This window comes from Apteryx rowi, unplaced genomic scaffold (assembly GCF_003343035.1).
Source record: "Apteryx rowi isolate R43461 unplaced genomic scaffold, aptRow1 scaffold_155, whole genome shotgun sequence".
NCBI lineage: Eukaryota > Metazoa > Chordata > Aves > Apterygiformes > Apterygidae > Apteryx > Apteryx rowi.
In genome coordinates this window covers 1,411,087-1,430,095 of record NW_020447808.1, presented here as the reverse complement: position 1 = coordinate 1,430,095, position 19,009 = coordinate 1,411,087, and the positions used below count along the sequence as shown (strand labels likewise).

Here is a 19,009-nt window from a genome sequence, read left to right as displayed (position 1 = left end):
TCCATCAGGCAAATGCACATTTCTGTAATATTGTGCACACGGTCAGATGCTAACTGAAAATTCTTCATGGCAATCAATTTTCACTGTACAGTAGCTTCACAAGTCATGGAAGCTGGGACTATATCACACTCATGCCATTGATTTAAATGAGAGCAATCAGATGGGCAAAGCTCTCCTTGCACAGGTCTACCTCCACACACTATCAAGATAGACAGCATGATATTGGCCACAGCATTCTCCATTAAGGCTGTGGAAATGGCCATTACCTTCTAGAACAGCTTGAATGATGTAGCCAAAAATCCTCCCATTGCTGTAAAGTTGTAATACTGCTGCTGGGCAAAAGAAAGGAATGTGTGTGCCATCTCAAGCCACCTTGCAGGATGAATTATCTGCAAGAGTCACTGACCAAAAAGCCAAAATCCTGAAGTTGTTTGTGGCAGGCACCTTCTTAAAGCCTGGCATGCCTCTAGAACTGAGACTCCCAGTATAGGCCTGATGATTGGCAAAGCTGCTGGCTGTCAGCGATTGATGACTTCAAATGGCAGCTTCTGTTGTCTTCTCTGCAATGACAGAGCTTGTATTACTTACCAGTCTTATTATACATAGAGTGAGCTTGATATCCATCTCTAGAAAGGTGCTCTTAGGATATGCTTCTTTCATCTGCTGGAAATCATCTCAAATTTGAAGTATGACCCTTTTCCAGTAATCAACATTCTTGTCAGAAATGGAAGCCTTCCGTACTAGCTCTCCTGTCATACTTACTGAGAGATGGTGAAAAACAGGTACATGATTTGCTAGTAACCGCAGAAATGCCTACTGGTGCCAGTTCAAATTGTAAATGTTTACAATACACAATGGCAGCAAAACTACTCAGAAGCAAGAAGTCAAACGGAATCACAGAGGTCCTCAAAATTCTGCTTGGCTGCTGTCCAAGTTCACTGCACACTTAACTGTTGGCTAGACCCTAAGGTGACATTTTCAGCTGACACAGAGACAACTGTCCAAACTCCATGCCACCAGGATCTTGAGCACTGACAGAACCTTCATATGAGTTGTTTCTCCTTTCCCAGTTTTCCTATTTCGCCCACAGGGTCCAATCCAGCTCTCCCAGAACGCACCTACCAACTTCAGCCTCGCACAAATAACCATGAGGATGAGTCTTGGGGAGGGGGAAGAGAGGAACGAAAGCTTGGCAGAGGCGAGTTCCTGCCCTGTGGCCAAGGTCAAGGATGCTCACCAGTAGATGAACATCTTATTTTCTGATCCCCTCTACCTGATTGGGAGCAAGGCTCTGCCCTGCTGCTCATTAAACAAAGCAGAGACAGCATGTTCTTTCATGAGAAAGGAAAAGTAGGCTTAAATCCCCCCCCCCCCCAAAAAAAAAAGAGGCAGACACTGGACATATATGCAGATGAACTGCTCTTCTCAGTGGTAGTAACCAGTATAAAAGCCTCTTTCCAGTATTCCCTACTGTCTAGCTTAAGCAGCTCCTTATATAGGGCTCTAGGAATGCCATGCACAGGTGCACTGTAAAGGCAATCTAGACTTTTGTAGTGTTTTTAAACCAAACTSTTCATACACAAAATTATGTAGAAAGGTTTAATCCAAATAATATTCAGTGTCCTAAGTAGACTTTATGCAGACAGCATCTAATAGGACATAATACATATTTTTTTTTAGTTCACAGTGATTTTCAATCCTTACTTTTCCTATATTGTACATAAATTCACCAGTTTCTTTTTTTCCTCCTAAGTTTGGAGAGGTGTTTTGGTAAATACTTGGTAAGTCACTCTAGACTAATGCTCTGCAAGCCTTCATCTCATTAATATTATCAAAACTGTCAGTCACATCTGTACATGTCCATACCAAACAATCAGACCAAACCAGATTGCCCATTTGGCAGTGGTTGATGAATACAATGCAAAATGCTTTATTTCTGTTCACATTAACTTTTTGACAGAGAAGAATGATAATTTCCAAATTGTTTAAATTAGTTTCTCATGCACCAAGAGCTGTTTCACATTTGCATAAAGCTCTGTTGCTTTTTCAGAAACTTCCAACCACTACAGACAGTATTAAATATGTCTTTAATAGAGATGTCTTCGAAATTTGAATCTCACCACACAGTAGATAACAGAACAGATGTCTGACTGTAGTATATAAAACCTTTGACTTTTTTAAAGGATAGAGCAGATACTGTAACATTGTTTAATGATGTGTTTAGTAGATTTTTAATCTCACTTGGAGAGGGTTTTTTTTTATATATATATAGATATTAAAAAAAAAAAAGCTTTTTAGAAGCACAATCCTCCTGAGATGAATAAAACTCCTCCCAGGTGCAGAAGCTTACAAGAAGCTACAATGCAAGTTCAATAAGTCACTTTCATAATGAAAGAACCTCCATGTTCTGCGCTATTAAGTAGCCTAAAGAGGCTTTTAGTTACTGCATTATCTGAAGTAACAATAGCTGATTTAGGGGAAAAGATTATCTATTTCGACTTGGTAAGATTACTGTAACGAAACAGAAGCTGCTCTGAACAAGATTCTAGGGATTTTTTTCTGGAGTTGTTAGACACAAAAATAATCTTTCCTTCCCATTAATGTTGTAAAGTTAAAATTTGAATAACTTCAAAAGTAGGCACCCTGTTCACCAGTGCTGCCATCAGGAGCAAACTTATGACTCCCAGAGTCCAGTGAGTAGCTGCAAAAATATAGGTTATTGAGGGAAGTGAAAATTTGAATTCCACAGGCATTAATGAAAGTTCCTGCAAACTTTAAAAAAAGCATAGAAAAAGTTACAGAGCTAGACCTGTCTTGGAAGGCAGGTCAGACCCAAAAGATAATCCACAATACAGCAAAATATTTGAAAAATCCAGCTTTCCAGGCAAATAGAAATAACTACTAGCCTACAATGAAATAAAATTAATTTCCAAAATGAGTATTTTTTTAAAAAAAGTCCATCCTCCCTCTCTTCTTTTTTCTCCCACCATTTACACGTAGTCCAAGTCAAATGGATATTTAATAGAGTGTCATGAATATTTAAAAATATCATGGTATCACTGCAAATTCTGTGTTTATTTTTACAAATGTAGTGTTAAAAAGGAAAAGAAATCTGAACCTACCTTTTCTTATATTACCCACAAGGACAACAGAAGAGATTTTCCATTGGAATCTGAAAGACTTCTTTAATGTTTCGATACAGGAGGAAGGGTAGGGCAGCTATATGAATTCTATATTCTATGCAACAAATACCCAGGCCCTCTCTTAACATAAGATAGCCCTAGCACACTGTTCCAACTCCCGGCGAATGCATGAATGCACCGTGTTCATCAAGTTCAGTACTAGAGATCACAGTCTTTCTTGCTCTACTAAAATTATAAATTAGAAGTTAAGGAGTTGTAATTTTCTTAAGAACATACTGAATGGGGGGGGTTCAAAAGTACACTGTTAAGAGGGCCATGTGAATTGACAATGTGAATCAAAACGTGAATTAGGTTTTGTGAAATCACTTCAGTCCTTTGAAAACCCACCTTGTATGCTGCAATACAGGCTCTTCTGCTCATATAAACATTTTAACATATAATAAATTTGCCATACATTTCAATCATCATTCAACGATATATTGAGAGTTACTCTTCATATGCATGACAACATTCAAATACCACAGAAATTATTAAAATTAATATATAACTTTAAAAAAATCAGATTTGATAAATGTATTGCAATTGTAAAGATAAAGAACTTGGATAGTGTGTTGTGCAGTGTTGTTTCAGGTATCAACAGTGTGAGAAGATTCAAGAGGAAAGGATTAATTGCCAGCACGCTCCTAATTTGTCTCATTTTCCATTTTTTGTATCTATCTCATTTTGTCCAGCCTCTGTAAGGTGAGATAAGAGTCTTTTATAGGCTTCTCTGTTGAAAAACAAAAGAATGTAACACATTACTTAATCTCACACGTAAAAGCACACAATTCCCAGATTGTTTACATATTGGGATATTAAACCAGAATGTGCGATGTGTAAATTTTTTACTTTAAAACATGGAGTTACCAAGGCTCAGAGGAGACCTGCATTCAGATTTCATCACATTCGCTGTTTGATTTCTGCATAGGAAATCTCCCGGTGACTCTTGCTACAGTACAGTGATGTGAACCACTGGCACTAGAACGCAGACTGGCACTGACACAGATACAGACCATCACCCTCAACAGAGATCTCTGATTAGTTTTAAAATAAACCTGGAATTCGGAAGGGGGCTGTCACTCAAGTGGACGTTCCAGCAGAGTGCATATGTGTTGGTGAGATTTTTCACCTGAAGTTCACTGTAATACTCTCCAACCTAAACTATAACATTATTGCTAAAGTACTGCCTCTGCCATTGAAGTAAATTCTGATTATATATCTCTTTCATGAAATATTAACTTGAGCAAACAAAATTGAAATATGTATTTCCTGCAGTTTTCATACTAGTTCCTGGCAACAATAACACTGGGCATTGCTGCTATAAGCATGTAATTAAACTTCTGACCTTTGTTTCTCTTATATACATAGGTTTTGACTTTCATGTCTACAGTAATTCCACAGAATATGTTAATATAATGTTATATTGGCCAGGACTGAAAAGAGAAAATCAGTTATTAGTGTGCTTACACTGAAATGTTCATGGAGCACCTTAGACTGCTGGATAAGGGAGCACATTCTAAATACAAATTATTAATACAGAACATCAAGAACAGATTTGATAATGTATATGTTACGGGATACAACTAGAAGAAACTTGGCTGTTTTTTAATTCCCAAACATAAATTGCAGAACTTCAAACAACCTGTTTTCTTCCATATTTTGTAGGTAAAGGGATGAATTTTGCCTCACTGGCAGTATGAAAAAAATATATGAAAGTCAACTATGAAATACAGTACTAAAAGGACAAAAGCAGGTGGTATGAATATGTTGCATATATTACTGCAGTCTGACCTAGTGTGAAATCCTATAAATAAAACAAATGTATTTTTGGTAGGGGGTAATAAAAAGTGAATAATTTATGAAATAATTATGAAATCACAAATTTCATTTGTAATTATCAATAAACAAGTTAATTTTTTCCCATTTAATTGAAAATTAATATTTTTTGAATACCATTTACAGCCCTATGAGTTACACTCTTGCACAGCTCTGTCTTTTTCTATCCCAGGCCCTGCCAATGTTTATGGCAGAACTTCTCAAGCCTGTGGTGTGACCAGGATCCCATCCTTTGAGGAGTCCCAGTATGTGCATTTATGTGACCACTTAGGCCAGCCCCTGGCCTAGAGCCACAGGAGGGTCAAGTGCCAGCGCGCCAGTTAGCAGAACTAACAGAAGGAGCCCTTTTGGCTTAGGGGCCCCACTGGCCACAGCTTCCTGGATTTTCTTAACAACATTTATATAGGTGCAGAAAGTTCACTACTGCATCCGCACCCAGAGATGCCGCCATCTGTGCTGAGCTGCTCACCTCAAGTGCCATTTCTTCCCAAGGCTAGATGGAATTCACAAATCAAATATTTCTGTCCCAAGTTCTCTGAAGGGCAAACGGAGGAAGTGTGATTTTGCTGTGCCTAGCAGAGGGAGGAGGCCACTGTTTCTGAACATCCAGAACTCTTGTAAGCTTATATTACAAGAGAACTCTTGTAAATAAAAAATTAAGCCACGGATATTTCTTTTCCAAGCATCTCAGATCATATCTGATTATACTGCAATTTTACATATAATCTGTATCCTCTAAAGCAGGGACTTACAGACAAATAGACAAATTCTTTGGGGCAGGAATTCTTTTTTATTCTGTATTTTAGAACACACAGTGTAGTGAACAGAGACAATCTGGCTTTGCATAAATTTTTGGGGGTCTGTAGACTTAGTGTCAAAATGTCTGTGAAAATATTTAGCAAATACGAATGGCTTAAAACCATGAAAAGCATAAGAGAAGGTAGATTTCTGGCTGAACACACTTTAAAATCACTCATTTTTGAGTATCTGTGCTGCTGTCTAACACTGCTTTCTTTCAAGAGAATAAACCTCTACTGTTCATTGTCAAAAAGCAATATATTAAATTAAAAAAAACTCCAAACCTCTGCGCAGTGTTCCTTCCAAGACCTTGTTTGTGCTCCGAATCCTTCAGAGACTGTGTGATTGTGGGAATCAGGCAGGTAACTAATGTCTGATCCGAGACTGCCACTATTTCTAGTATGCTGAAAACCCGATGATCATACACTGCTGTATAGTCCTGGATAAACTGCCTGAGGGGGACACAGAGGCATTTAATGCAAGGTCAAAACTAAATGCAGAGAACATGCCAAAAAACAGCTTAAGAGTCTAATCAACAAAGCAATCCAGATCATGGAAATTTTCATATTTTTACATTGAAATACTCTATTTGGAATACTTTACTTTCTCTAAATTTTTGCAGGTAATGCTGCAAAAAAACACGTTTATTCCCAAGTTCACAGATTGTACTTGAATTGGAAGTAAGACCATGCTAACCGAGGAATAAACTGTCCCATGAAATTAATGTATTCTGTACAAGGCAGCAGGCAGGCCCAAAACATCCATGCTGATTGCAGCAAGTCTCTTGAGCTCTCAGCTAGACATGAGCCAATACAGGACCAGTGCTCACACCTGCAAACTGTCTTTGGGTCCTTCGCTCACGCACCTCTTCCACTGTATCCACGTGAGAAATGGAATTCATGGAGAATATCATTTTGCAGAGGTATGGAATAAGTATAATTCACATTATAAAAATCTATTTAGCTATTTGTCACAAAAATCAAACCAAACCAAAACAGAAATGAAAGCAAAGCTTTTTTTATGAGCATTTGATATCCGTTATTACACACTTCTAATTAGGCAGGCACCTTTATTCTTCACAGTACCTAACACTGAGCATCACCATTCATGAGGAATTTTTCCCATTACAGTGGCAATATACCTCTCTATTACTGGTCCTTCAAAACAGTACTTAATCCATAAGAAAACAGATATGTTTCCTGCTTGTATCTTTTTGCTCTGGCTTTTTTGGTCAAGCCATGTTTAAAACCAGTGCCAGAAGTACAATAATTTAAGTACTATAAACAAGTGACAATGCAGTATGTTAAGGATAATTAGTTATTTAAAAAAAACATGTTTGCTGTCAATTGGCTTGCAATAGTTTCACTGCCAATTGGCATATTTTCTGGTTACCTAAATACAGAAGTCAGCTGGGTGGCATGTTCTCCTCCTGACCCTGCTTGGCAGCCTTCTACCATGTATTGTAGAATGTCTGTAGATATTTTTTTAACTGTAAGAGAAAAATCACAAGATTCACACAGAACTCTTGAACTGACCATCTGGAGAATGTCTTTTATGAAGACTACAGTTTTTTAAAGGAGGAAAAATGGTTTAATCTTACTTTGATGCAAGTAAAATGACTGCAAAAGCAGTTAGTAAGACTGGCTATAAAGAACAGAATGAATCACAGATTTATGCAAAAGTAGTCTTATTTCACCACCATTATCCTTTAAACACACAGATTTTAAGTACAGTACTCTCTCTTTAAGTCAAAGCAGAGAGACCCACACTCAGTGGAAATAGAGATTTTATTTAAATTTAGGTTTTGTTTGTATTCTTTAAATCATCCCTATTTGATTTAAAGACAAGCAGTCTGGGCATTATATCCTGCCCAAAGCTATACAAATCTACTCCTACTTTCAGCAAGAGGGTATTTTTCTGAATTCCGCCTTACCTTCTTTCTATAAAAATATTTTCTTCCACTTAATTTATTCCAAAAAATACTGCAGTTGCAAGATAGCACTCTTTCTTTATAAATTTGGAAATGGGCTGCAATGATGCTTCTACCAGGGTGTTGTGGAGTCCTGTTTAGGCAGGAAGTGAGCTGGTGGCTACAGCAGCCCAAGACGTACAACTTATTCTATTCTATAACATACTGCAAAGTAGATACTTTCAGCTTTAGACAGATATGGCTATGAAGGCAGAAGGGGGAAGAAAGGGTATGTGCTAATTCAGCTAATCTCCTGAGCATATCTTGTCCTTGAAACTTCTACAGACCAGAATTAAAAAAATACTTTAATGCCTAAAATTCCCAGGAGAAGTCAGAGGTGAGTCCCCACTTCGCCTAATGCTGCCACTGGCAGCAAGGAGTAGAATTGTGCGTACATGCACACATGCTAATTCATTGTACGAAGGTGGGGTGAACAGAGTACTTCACTTTTTAAGAAGCTAAAAATAAAGAATAGAGGGAGGCTCAAAGATGCCTTCAGAAAGCAACACGCTACTTTTAATCCATTTATAATGCCTCTACGGGCAGAACATACGCTGGACTTGTTTGGTCTCAAAGCTTTAGGTGGAAGAGAACTTCCACAGTTACCAAGTGTAGGAGAAATGAGGTGAGGAGGGTGGGGAGAAAGGAAATGCTCTTTGGATTCCTGACAAGGTTGATCTTTAGTTGATGAGAGTGTGACACTTGAGTCCAAGAGAAACACAAAGCAGAACAACTCCACCTCTTGCAGACAGAAGCCCCAGACAGCTCATTGAACAGATGAAGCTTCTCCAGTTCATCTGGCCAATGCATCTCCTTCACCTCATCTAAAAGCCACATAAAACCTAAGTATTTGGATGAAGGATGCTTGGTAGTGGATAATCTTATACACGTGCACTGTTGTGTTTAAAGCAAACAAGCAGCTCACCTTGTAGTTCGTTAAGCAATACCATGCATTTCAACACAGCTGGGAGAACCAAGTCGATGTCATGTAATTCAGTACTCTGAGTTCTCTGAAGCACTTCGAGAATGAAAGCAAGAACTGAGGCCAAGCGAGGAGGTGGAGCATTACCTTTGAACTGCAGGTAGTGTTCACTGGGAAGACAAAGCAAACCAAAACATAGTCCATAATTTATTTTTCCATTCAATATACTTTAAAATAACACTGTGGTATTTCAGCAGGAGGGCTATTAAATAGATTTCTATCTTTATCTTGGTTCAACTAATAGCTTCTATTTGTCTTAGTCTTAGAAATGACTCCCAATTTATCAGAGGACAGTGATGCCTTCTAACTCTTCTATTGAGAGGGAAGTGAGAAATAGCAGCTATCATAGTGAAAAAGCCAAATGTGACTATAGAAGTTAAAATACAAAGAAATCTGAATAAAATAACTGAATAAAAGGAGACCCTGAAAACAACATCCAAAATACAATTTTTATTCAGTTAATTTATTTAGCCTTGCGTGCTTTTGTCAACTAACATTCCAACTGCCTTAACAGCTCTGCTGTTTGATTTCAAGGAATATGCTGTTACTCTTATTTTTGTCAACATTATATTGTAATGGGACAGACAATCTCTGCTTTTGCTCTGTCAGAATTAACACAACCATCTCCTCTATAAAATTTGTCACAAAGACAAAGGGTAACCTGTCATCTTGCGACAGAAACAAATTTTGACAACACACACATTTTGAGCGTTCCAGTTTTAATGTCTTGATTTAATGTCTTGTTATTTTTCACAAAAGGAGGCAAGAATCTAAACTGCTGTTGATTTGAAATTACAAGTGACCTTACTGAAATCTGAAGACACTGACTTCTAAATTTAAGCCTTCAGGAGAGAAGAGCACAGGTAAGAAGAACACAGTATTTATTCACCAGTTAACAAAAGAACTCCCAGAACCTTCAAAATAACTTTTCAGATATTTAAAATTAGCTACCCAAACAAGGCATACATTAGTTAAAAACTACTATCCTTGTTCAAGTCCTAAAATAATGAAGCATGCTTACACAACTTCATTTACACTTTCAAATGAAACCTGATTTTTAGAGATCTGAATATTTGATTGCATGGCTTTAGAGCACTAGTATAACACAGCAAATAACAGTTGTAACACTTTCCTCCTATATTCTTCACATATTGTAGTCTTACTAACTTTAATATTAGCATCTCTGAAATCTTGTATTCTGTGAATTTACTATGACAATCTAACACTTATTCTTTTTGGCTCTCCTCCACTAAAATGATTATCTGATCTGGATAATGCAGCCCTGATCATGTGGTTCAATTTCCCCTGTGCAGCAATAGGAATTGACTAGCTTTCTAATGGCAAAAGGACTAGTGAACTCTGTAGGCATTAATATATAGACCTAGTGACTGCCTTCTGACCATCCAGCAAGTTGTAACTCAGTGACTGCTGTTAAGTTCTAAGATATTCTTCCCAGATCACCAGAAAACATTTCATGTCTTACAAGTCACCAACTGCTGTTACACTTTCAGAACTTCCTTTCCACTATCAATCTTAAAATTCACACATGCATGCACACATTCACAAATAACTCTATTAAGATGACAAAGTTTGAGTATTCATAAGTTAAGAAATGTCAGAACCAAGACTGTGAAATCTTAATTCACTTCCTTAATAATAATACAGGCTTTACTTACAGGACTGCCTCTCAAATTTACCTGAATATATGATCAACCTTGAATTTTGTTTAGTCAGCAGGCATGCACACTCTTTAACAAATTAAAATACAATTACCTTGAATATAAATAATTGCCTTATATTTGAGGGCGTTTAACTCCCCTCCTGACCTGGACAAAAAGTCCAGATTTCTCCATATTCCAGGGTACATAAAACAAAGAGCTTCAGCCTTTCAGCAGAAAGGACCCAACGTTTATGGCTGCTGTTGGTATGGGGTTAGTAGTGACGGTACAGTTGACAACTTCTCTCTCCCGTGCCTCTACTTCTCCCTCTTCTTACACCCCAAATTTCCATTTTCCCTGGGTAGCTGGCACACCTCTGCATAGCCTGACACATACAAGAGTCCACCTCTGGGCCTCCCATGCACAGGTGGCTGTGGCAAGAGTAAGCACGACAACCTGAGAGTACAGCCTGAGATGAAAATGTATGATGCCATATATTTGAGGGCATTTTTTCTGGAAAAATACTTGCGTTTCATTCAGCCACATGCAATACTTTTTCTTACTGCCTAGGACCTCCATCCTCCGTGGCGCTCATGCAGTCTCCCTCGTCTGATCTCTGTTCACTTGGAAACTCCTCGATTCTGCTTTGCTGCTCTGTACACATCATCCTTCCTTGGCTCCCTGCTCAGCGAATTACAGGCTCTTTCTGCTGCCTAACTAACAATTCCAGTATGCTTCCCCCAATCTTCCAACTCAACTGTCCCTCGGCACTTCTTATCCCATTTTGGTGCTCAGAGCATCCATCTATACCTTGTCCTCTTAGTGCTTAGTTCAGGTTTTCACAATGATAAAATCCACAATAAAAGGAAAACAAAGAGTAAAAGGTTCTGGCTTCTGGTTCTAAGTCCTAGGCTCAGCCTGGCCTGCATCAGCCCTGGGTACAACTGCTCTGTGCAGGGATCCCAAAGCTGGAAGAAGGAATATCAGGGAGTTACACTGACAAGTCATGGCAAATAACAGCTGCTCACATACAAAGTCAGATTTTTAAGATGAGATATGGACAGCTGAAATGAATTTGATGGAATGTGGAAGACTCAAACTCTGTATCAAATTTAAATTGCCTGYTCTGAAGTATGGAGAAGCTATAATGATCAAAGGAAGCGTCCCATGTATGTGTCTATGCATGTGTGTTTGTGTGTGTGTGTGTTTGTATATTTTTACATAGGCAAAATAGCATGTTTTTCATAAGCCTTGGAAAGGGTTAGAATATTTCTCCTAATTATTTTTTCCACAAAAAACATGAAAATTCCAGGTTGGTATTGGAAAATCCAGGTTTGAACAGTTGAAGTGCAGCAAAGTTTTAAGTACTTCTATCAAGGTCTTATGATGGAAATACTTTTAATAATAGTTAGCACTACTAATCTATGATAAATATAAACTAACCTTAATAACACATAGCATATTTGAATTTTCCATTACAGAGGGCACAACAGAGGGGTGTGAATAGTATTGTATTCATGGACAGAAATCAAAGTGAATCCACCTACCTGCAGGTAACAGGCCAAAACAGAACCCAAGTCTCCCTCCCTATTGCTCAAACCAGGAAAAAAATTCCTTATGGGTTTGTATTCACTACAGGATGAATATCGCTTAACAGAATGCTGATACTGGAAGTGGGAACACTGGGGAGTTAGATGTAGGGACACTCAATCTGGTTTCATGGATTTAGGCACATAGGCATGTGAATCACCCTGGGTCCTGAACAGGTATGTCAACATACAACTGTGCTAACAGTGTTAGCGCTAACGCACTAACAGGACTTACAGAGCTTGAACTCTCAAGGACACAAGCCTAGGGCTCTTCCAGAATATTTTATTTAAGTCAAACTGATGCACAGGTATTTATTTATAGAGCTGAAAAAGGTTCAATATTCAATGAATAAACTATGGTCTTGCTTGTCTTCTCCTTGCTCTTTAGCTTGCCAGCCCACAAGCCACAGCCTTATTGGGCTGTGATTTGTTGTTATTCTGTGATGTTTTCCAGCTGTCAAATTCTGGAAGCAGCGTAACAAAAATAGAACTATTGGCAGCTTTATCTTTTACCTGATTTAAAAACCCTATAAGAAAATGAAATAAACAAATATATAATTTTTATAAAGCAAATTATTTTAAGAAAGACAGTCCTACAGACTTTTGTTCATCTCCTGCTTACTTACTAAAAAAGTAAAAATAAAAGTCAAGTGTAACGGGAAAAATGTGCATTTAACTGATCAGYTTAAGCTGTGTTCTCATTACTGTTGTCATGATTTCTTTTGCTCTCTGTCACATCCACTATTTTTAACTGTTGCATCTTGAACCAAAGTAGACTGAGAGCTTGTCACAACATGGACTGTCTTTGATTACACTTTTGTATAGCCGAGTTCAGACCCTGCTTGCTACTGAGAAGTAAACAATGACACTTCCCTTCTCATTAGCTATTTGTGAAATCTGAATAAATGATGCTTTTTCCTTCACAGGGCCTTACTTTATGACATTCAGAGTGGTCTTTCGTAGATGGAGCATCTGGGGGACCGTAACGGAACTGCATAAGGCCAGCACCATGGGATGCACTCCAGCTCCTGGCGCAGTTGGTGAAGAGGGGAGAAATCGTCCAAAATACTGTTGAATAATGCTCCCAAGCAGTTGATTCAGATAGGGCCCCTGAGTTTGGGACTGACAACATATAAAGGACAAGCCCTGAAAAAGAAAATTCAAAAAGAAAAATGGAATAAATCTTTTAACAATACCAGGTTGCACACTTTCTAAACTCTGCTACACTCTGTGTGTAAACTACTGCTGCACACAGACTGACTACTGCATGACAAATAAGGATCAGTAATTTGCTGCAGCTATGATGGTCTAAGGATAAAGACAAAGTCAGGGCAAGGCTTACAAGGGAGAGAAAATACCTTTTACTAGATAACTAATACACTTGGAAGATGAGCTCTGGGACATGCAAGCTCCCCTTCAAATCAGAAATAAAACCATGACATTTCAGACCTAAGGAAGGGCTTCTGTCTCCAAAAGCTCTTTTCTTTTTCATCTTCATATGTGGTCTAAGAAAGGATATTAGTCAAGCAAGGTGTATGAGGAGAGACAGAGCACCTCATCAGTTTGTAAAGCAACTTGTGATATTTTTGTATGAATGGCATAGTAGAATAATAAGTGCTTAGAACAGTGGTCTGACAAGAAAAAAATTCACTCATAGTGTAAACAGGTTTTTGTAAATTAAACACTAATTATAAGAGAATTGGAGATTTTAAAAATCTCTTTAAAATAAGGCTTAAAATGGTGTGACTTATCCAATATAAGCTATGTTGATGCCAAAGAAAAATCTATAATGAAAGTATAAAACTGTCCAGAAAGTGCTGATCTGAACATTGCCCCATAGTTAGCAACATATACATGTTACATCTGTGAAAAAAGACTATTTCTTTTACTGATACAAGCCTCTGTGAGAGAAAGTTAGTTTCCTTTCCCTTCTTTCAATGACTGAAAGGAAGAAGAATAAATCACTAAAAATTGAAAAAAAGCCCAGTTATCTCCTATCACGAAGGTCACAGCAAGCAGTACAAATACAAGTCTCTTCAGAATTCACAGTTTTCTTAATAGTTTTACCCAGCAGGAATAATGAGGTAAAACAAGTGGACAAGTAGAGTTTGCTAGACAGGAACTTCACCAGTATTTCAAACTTCAGTTAGTATTGCAATCTGTACGTTTGCCAGAGTCTAATTTTGGTAGAAAGAATACCTGCTTAAATACTGATGGTAAGGTAAGCTGAGGCCCCTATTATATGAATGAATAGTTCAGGACTCCAAGGTATGAAATGTAGAAATGGGGAACTCATGAAAGCTCTTGCTCTTACAGGAGCTCCTTCCCAGAAAGATTCTTTCTTTACCTGCCCATGTTCACATGGACAGAAGATTTCTTCCAGGAAAAAAGCAGGTTGAGACCACAGCTAAGAATCTTCTTGGCACTTTCTTGAAATGGACAGTTCCCACTTTTGGTTCCATAGTAAATAAATTCAGGAAAATGGAATTTAAGAAATAAAGTGCTTAAGGATCTGCCCGAAGACTTCCTGTAGGAAGCCCTCCTGAACACAGACATCTTTGGTTAGGGTGGAAGTTCACATGCCTCTAGATCTCCTTGGAAATTTTGGTAAGTCCCAGTGATAAAAGCCACAATTACTGAAACAAAACTTGGGCTTTAATGAGCAGTTCACATTCTCTCAGCCATTTGCTTACATAAGCAAAATTATGTACTAAAAGGAAGTCGCTACTATATCAGATTTCTTAAAAATACTGTATGGCAAATACAAGACTCAGAGAAACTGTTATAGATGATGTTATTTAGTTTGTAAGCTTGAGTGTTTGGTGTTTCCAATGAGATGTTGCAGGAGGTACAAAGGAGCCACTTGAGCTTTCTGTGGCACTGCTCTTATAAAAAGAGAAAATATTCCATAATCCTATAATCAAAGCTGAACCTCTGAAGTCTCTAGACTGTTTCAACATGAGTAACAACTGTAACAAAGTGTATTTATCTGATCTGAGGGACACAAAGAACACTGCAACCTTACAGAGGATACCTGCTTACAACATTCAGTTCATCTGAGAGGTAGGAACAACATCAGATAAAAAATACATAAAGAATATAACACCTGTGAAGAAGCAATGATGATACTTACTAAAATAAGATAATTTTTCAAATTGAGGAGCAGCAAATGCTACATAGTATACAAGAAAAAAAAAGGAAGAAATCAGTTACTATGAAATACTAAGAGTTACTTTTCTTAGGAAATGATCTTACAGTTAGTTGATAAGTGGAAGAAAAAGCAAAGAATATTAAAATTTAGATCTCTGAAGGAACACTGCCTGAATTTTGCAGCTCTTGCAATAGTTTCATTTGATAGATCAACAACTTTAGCATGATCTTTCATAGAAGCATTTTCATTTTTGAGTTGAAGTAAACTGATATTTTTTGGGTGCAGGATGGGGAGAGAGAGAAGTAATCTTAAAAAAAAGGAAAGGATTAAATTAAAAACACCACCCTGAGAAGAACATTACTGAAAAATATCTTGTTGGTTAAAGAAAAACAAGGTCAGAGGTTACTATATTTTTTTTCCTTTGGTTATCTAATAAGGATACAGAGTCCTCTTGAAACCCAGTACAGAGAACTGTTAACTATAGATGCATTTAGAAATACTGAAAAACCTTTTGTTCTGTAATCTAATGTTTTCTTTAGAAAGGATTCTAGTTTCATTTTTGATGGGTCAGGCTGAGATGCTGCCTCTTAAAAGAGGCATGATTTTTTTAAAACCACACAGCAATATCAAAATCTCTCTTTAATAAGGACCTATTTCAGATTGGAAATTACAGGTTTAACACCAAAGGCTTCCAAGACACAAATCTTCTCCTCTAACTGAAAACATTGAGAAAAAAAATCACCTTCCCTTTTGCGGAGAGCCAAAGACCCCCCCACACCCCCTCAAAACAAAACACTGTCTCTTGTCTATAGTAGGAAATTCATGGATCAGTCCTCATACACGTAGGGCATGTTTACAGCATCAAAGCTCTTTAGGGAAGAATTCATCAGACTTTTAGATCCTGATGTTTCTACTGCTCCCTAAACTTTCCAGAAATGAGCTTGGGTTTCTTTTTTTGAAATGAAGGCCCTCTAGCTTTAGCTTAATACTGGGTTCTTTATTTTGGAGTCCTTCCTTCGGAATCCTTTGTCACTCCAGTCTTCAAAAAGGGCAAGAAGGACAACCCAGGGAACTACAGGCCAGTCAGCCTCACCTGCATCCCTGGAAAGGTGATGGAGCAGCTCATCCTGGAGGCCATCTCCAAGCATGTGGAGGACAAGAAAGTGATCAGGAGTAGTCAGCATGGCTTCACCAAGGGGAAATCATGCCTAACCAATCTGATAGCCTTCTATGATGGAATGACTGCCTGGGAAGATGAGGGGAGAGCAGTGGATGTTGTCTATCCTGACTTCAGTAAGGCTTTCAACAGCGTCTCCCGTAATATCCTCATAGGCAAGCTGGTGAAGCATGTGCTAGGGTGAGCAAATGGTGAGGTGGACTGAAAGCTGGCTGAATGGCAGAGCTCCGAGAGCTGTGATCAGCGGCGCAGAGTCTAGTTGGAGGCCTGTAGTTAGCGGTGTTCCCCAGGGGTCAGTACTGGGTCCAGTCTTGTTCAACTTCTTCATCAATGACCTGGATGAAGGGACAGAGCGCACCCTCAGCAAGTCTGCTGATGATACAAAACTGGGAAAAGTGGCTGACTGACACCAGAGGGCTGTGCTGCCATTGAGAGGCACCTCGACAGGCTAGAGAGATGGGCAGAGAGGAACCTCATGAAGTTCAGCAAAGGCAAGTGCAGGGTCCTGCCCCTGGGGAGGAATAACCCCATGCACTAGGACAGGCTGGGGGCTGACCTGCTGGAGAACAGCTCTGCAGAGAAAGACCTGGGAGTCCTGGTGAACAAGTTGACCATGAGGCAGCAATGTGCCCTTGTGGCCAAGAAGGCCAATGGTCTCCTGGGGTGCATCAGGAAGAGTGTTGCCAGCAGGTCGAGGGAGGCGATTCTCCCCCTCTACTCAGCCCTGCTGAGGCCACATCTGGAGTGCTGCGTCCAGTTCTGGGCTCCCCAGTACAAGAGAGACATGAAGCTACCGGAGTGAGTTCAGTGGAGGGCTACTAAGATGATTAAGGGACTGGAGCATCTCTCCTATGAGGAAAGGCTGAGAGAGCTGGGACTCTTCAGCCTGGAGAAGAGAAGACTGAGGGGATCTTATCAATGTGTATAAGTATCTGAAGGGAGAGTGTAAAGAGGATGGGGCCAGACTCTTCTCAGTGGTGCCCAGTGACAGGCAAGAGGCAACAGGCAAAAACCTAAACACAGGCAGTTGTGTCTGAACATGAGGAAAAACTTCTTCACTGTGAGGGTGACAGAGCACTGGAACAGGTTGCCCAGAGAGGTTGTGGAGTCTCCTTCTCTGGAGATATTCAAAACCTGTCTGGACACAGTCCTGGGCAACGTGCTCTACATGACCTTGCTTGAGCAGGGGGGTTGGACTAGATGATCTACAGAGGTCCCTTCCAACCTCAACCATTCTGTGATTCTGTGACAGAGTCTGATCATGTATTTCAGCAGTAGTTTAAATTAATCCAGGTGAGATTATTCCTAGAAGACTCAGTCTATCTATCTTCCCCACCATGGCTACATCCTTTCCTTCTCACATACACTGTTATATCACTTTTCTGATCTGCTTTTTTTTTGTTGTTAGAGCTAGCTGTCAGTTGAATCAGCTCACAAATTTGAGTCATCCCATATTCACAAAATCATTAAAAATCATTAAACCACACATGGGGGTGAAAGGGAAGGAATTTACCCCTTTCACTGGCAGCTAACAAATCCATTGGCTTAAGCCAACTGTGAAACAACAACCTGAGAAGTCAAAGATAATGCCTAGAACCCATTGAATCTCAAAGGAGCTCAGAAGCAGTCCTATGAGAATAATTTTTTTTGACTATAACTAATATTTTCATTTTTGAGTTGAGGGAAGGGAATTCTGAATGAATGAAGCCATTTGAACCCTTTAAAAATTTTGGAACTTTCTAAAATAAAATCAGTTAAAGTGTAAAAGTTCTGTACTGAAATATGAAAAAATAAGTCTTCTGCTCTTTTTCCACTCTCTCCCCAAACTATTTCCTTCCAAAACTGCCTGTCAAATTAAAGAATAGCTTGGATTTTCTGGAAGCAGCATTTTTTCTAAACTAAACTATTTCCTCAATAAAATCATGTAGCTCAGCTTGAAAGCACATGGATTAAGCAGCAGATTGCTGAAGGGTCCCATAGTGGGGTCAGAAAGTCAAAGACAGACAAAGAAAAATGGTAGCAAGGGTCCACAACACTTGGACTTCAAAGCTAACTTGAGTGGCTTCATCTCAAAACTACATCTGTATGTGCAGACTACAGAGAAACAACTAATATGCTCTCTGGCTAAAATACTAAATTAGCAAGCAGACAATCACACTCTGTGGTAATATCAGTGTCCAGATGGTCTTAGATGTAGATAGCTTCTGAAAATACCTACAGAGCAGCAAAGAAGCAAGTCATATTCTACACATCATTATATAATATTCATTTCCATATGACATGCCATCAATCACAATGCAACTTTTGAAAAAAGGAATAAATCCAAGAGACGTTTACAATGTCACTACTTCACTGCTTCACAACTGATAACTTTTAAGGATTGTATTAAGATTGCAATCAAAATGAAGGCTATGAGGGAAGGGGAAAAGGCAAGCACAAAAGACCTAAGGATTTACAAGGAATAATATGTCAACTTATTTATTTTAAAAATATATCCTTTTCTCTTCCTCACCCATAGGAATTCACCCCTTCAACATCAAAGCCTTACAGAGTTTGAAGAGTAATAAATAAGCTGGAGGAAGCATGGGAGGAATAATGGACAAGAAGGCTTTAGTCATGTAAGCAGGAAAGGAATTTGATTCAGCAAAACATATCCTCAAACTATTA

At 38.7% G+C, this 19,009-nt stretch overlaps 1 protein-coding gene across 1 annotated transcript in view; it reads right to left on the bottom strand.

Moving 5' to 3' along the window:
• Window positions 1-1,810: 1,810 nt before the first annotated feature.
• MMS22L (MMS22 like, DNA repair protein) overlaps window positions 1,811-19,009 on the bottom strand; it is a 99,723-nt gene continuing 82,524 nt past the window's right edge. The window contains exons 21-25 of the mRNA XM_026059290.1: window positions 12,949-13,160; window positions 8,711-8,877; window positions 7,209-7,305; window positions 6,101-6,268; window positions 1,811-3,912 (exon numbers count right to left, since the gene is read on the bottom strand). Coding sequence (XP_025915075.1) covers window positions 3,837-3,912; window positions 6,101-6,268; window positions 7,209-7,305; window positions 8,711-8,877; window positions 12,949-13,160 — 720 coding nt within the window. The 3' untranslated portion in view covers window positions 1,811-3,836. The remainder of the gene's footprint in view (window positions 3,913-6,100; window positions 6,269-7,208; window positions 7,306-8,710; window positions 8,878-12,948; window positions 13,161-19,009) is intronic.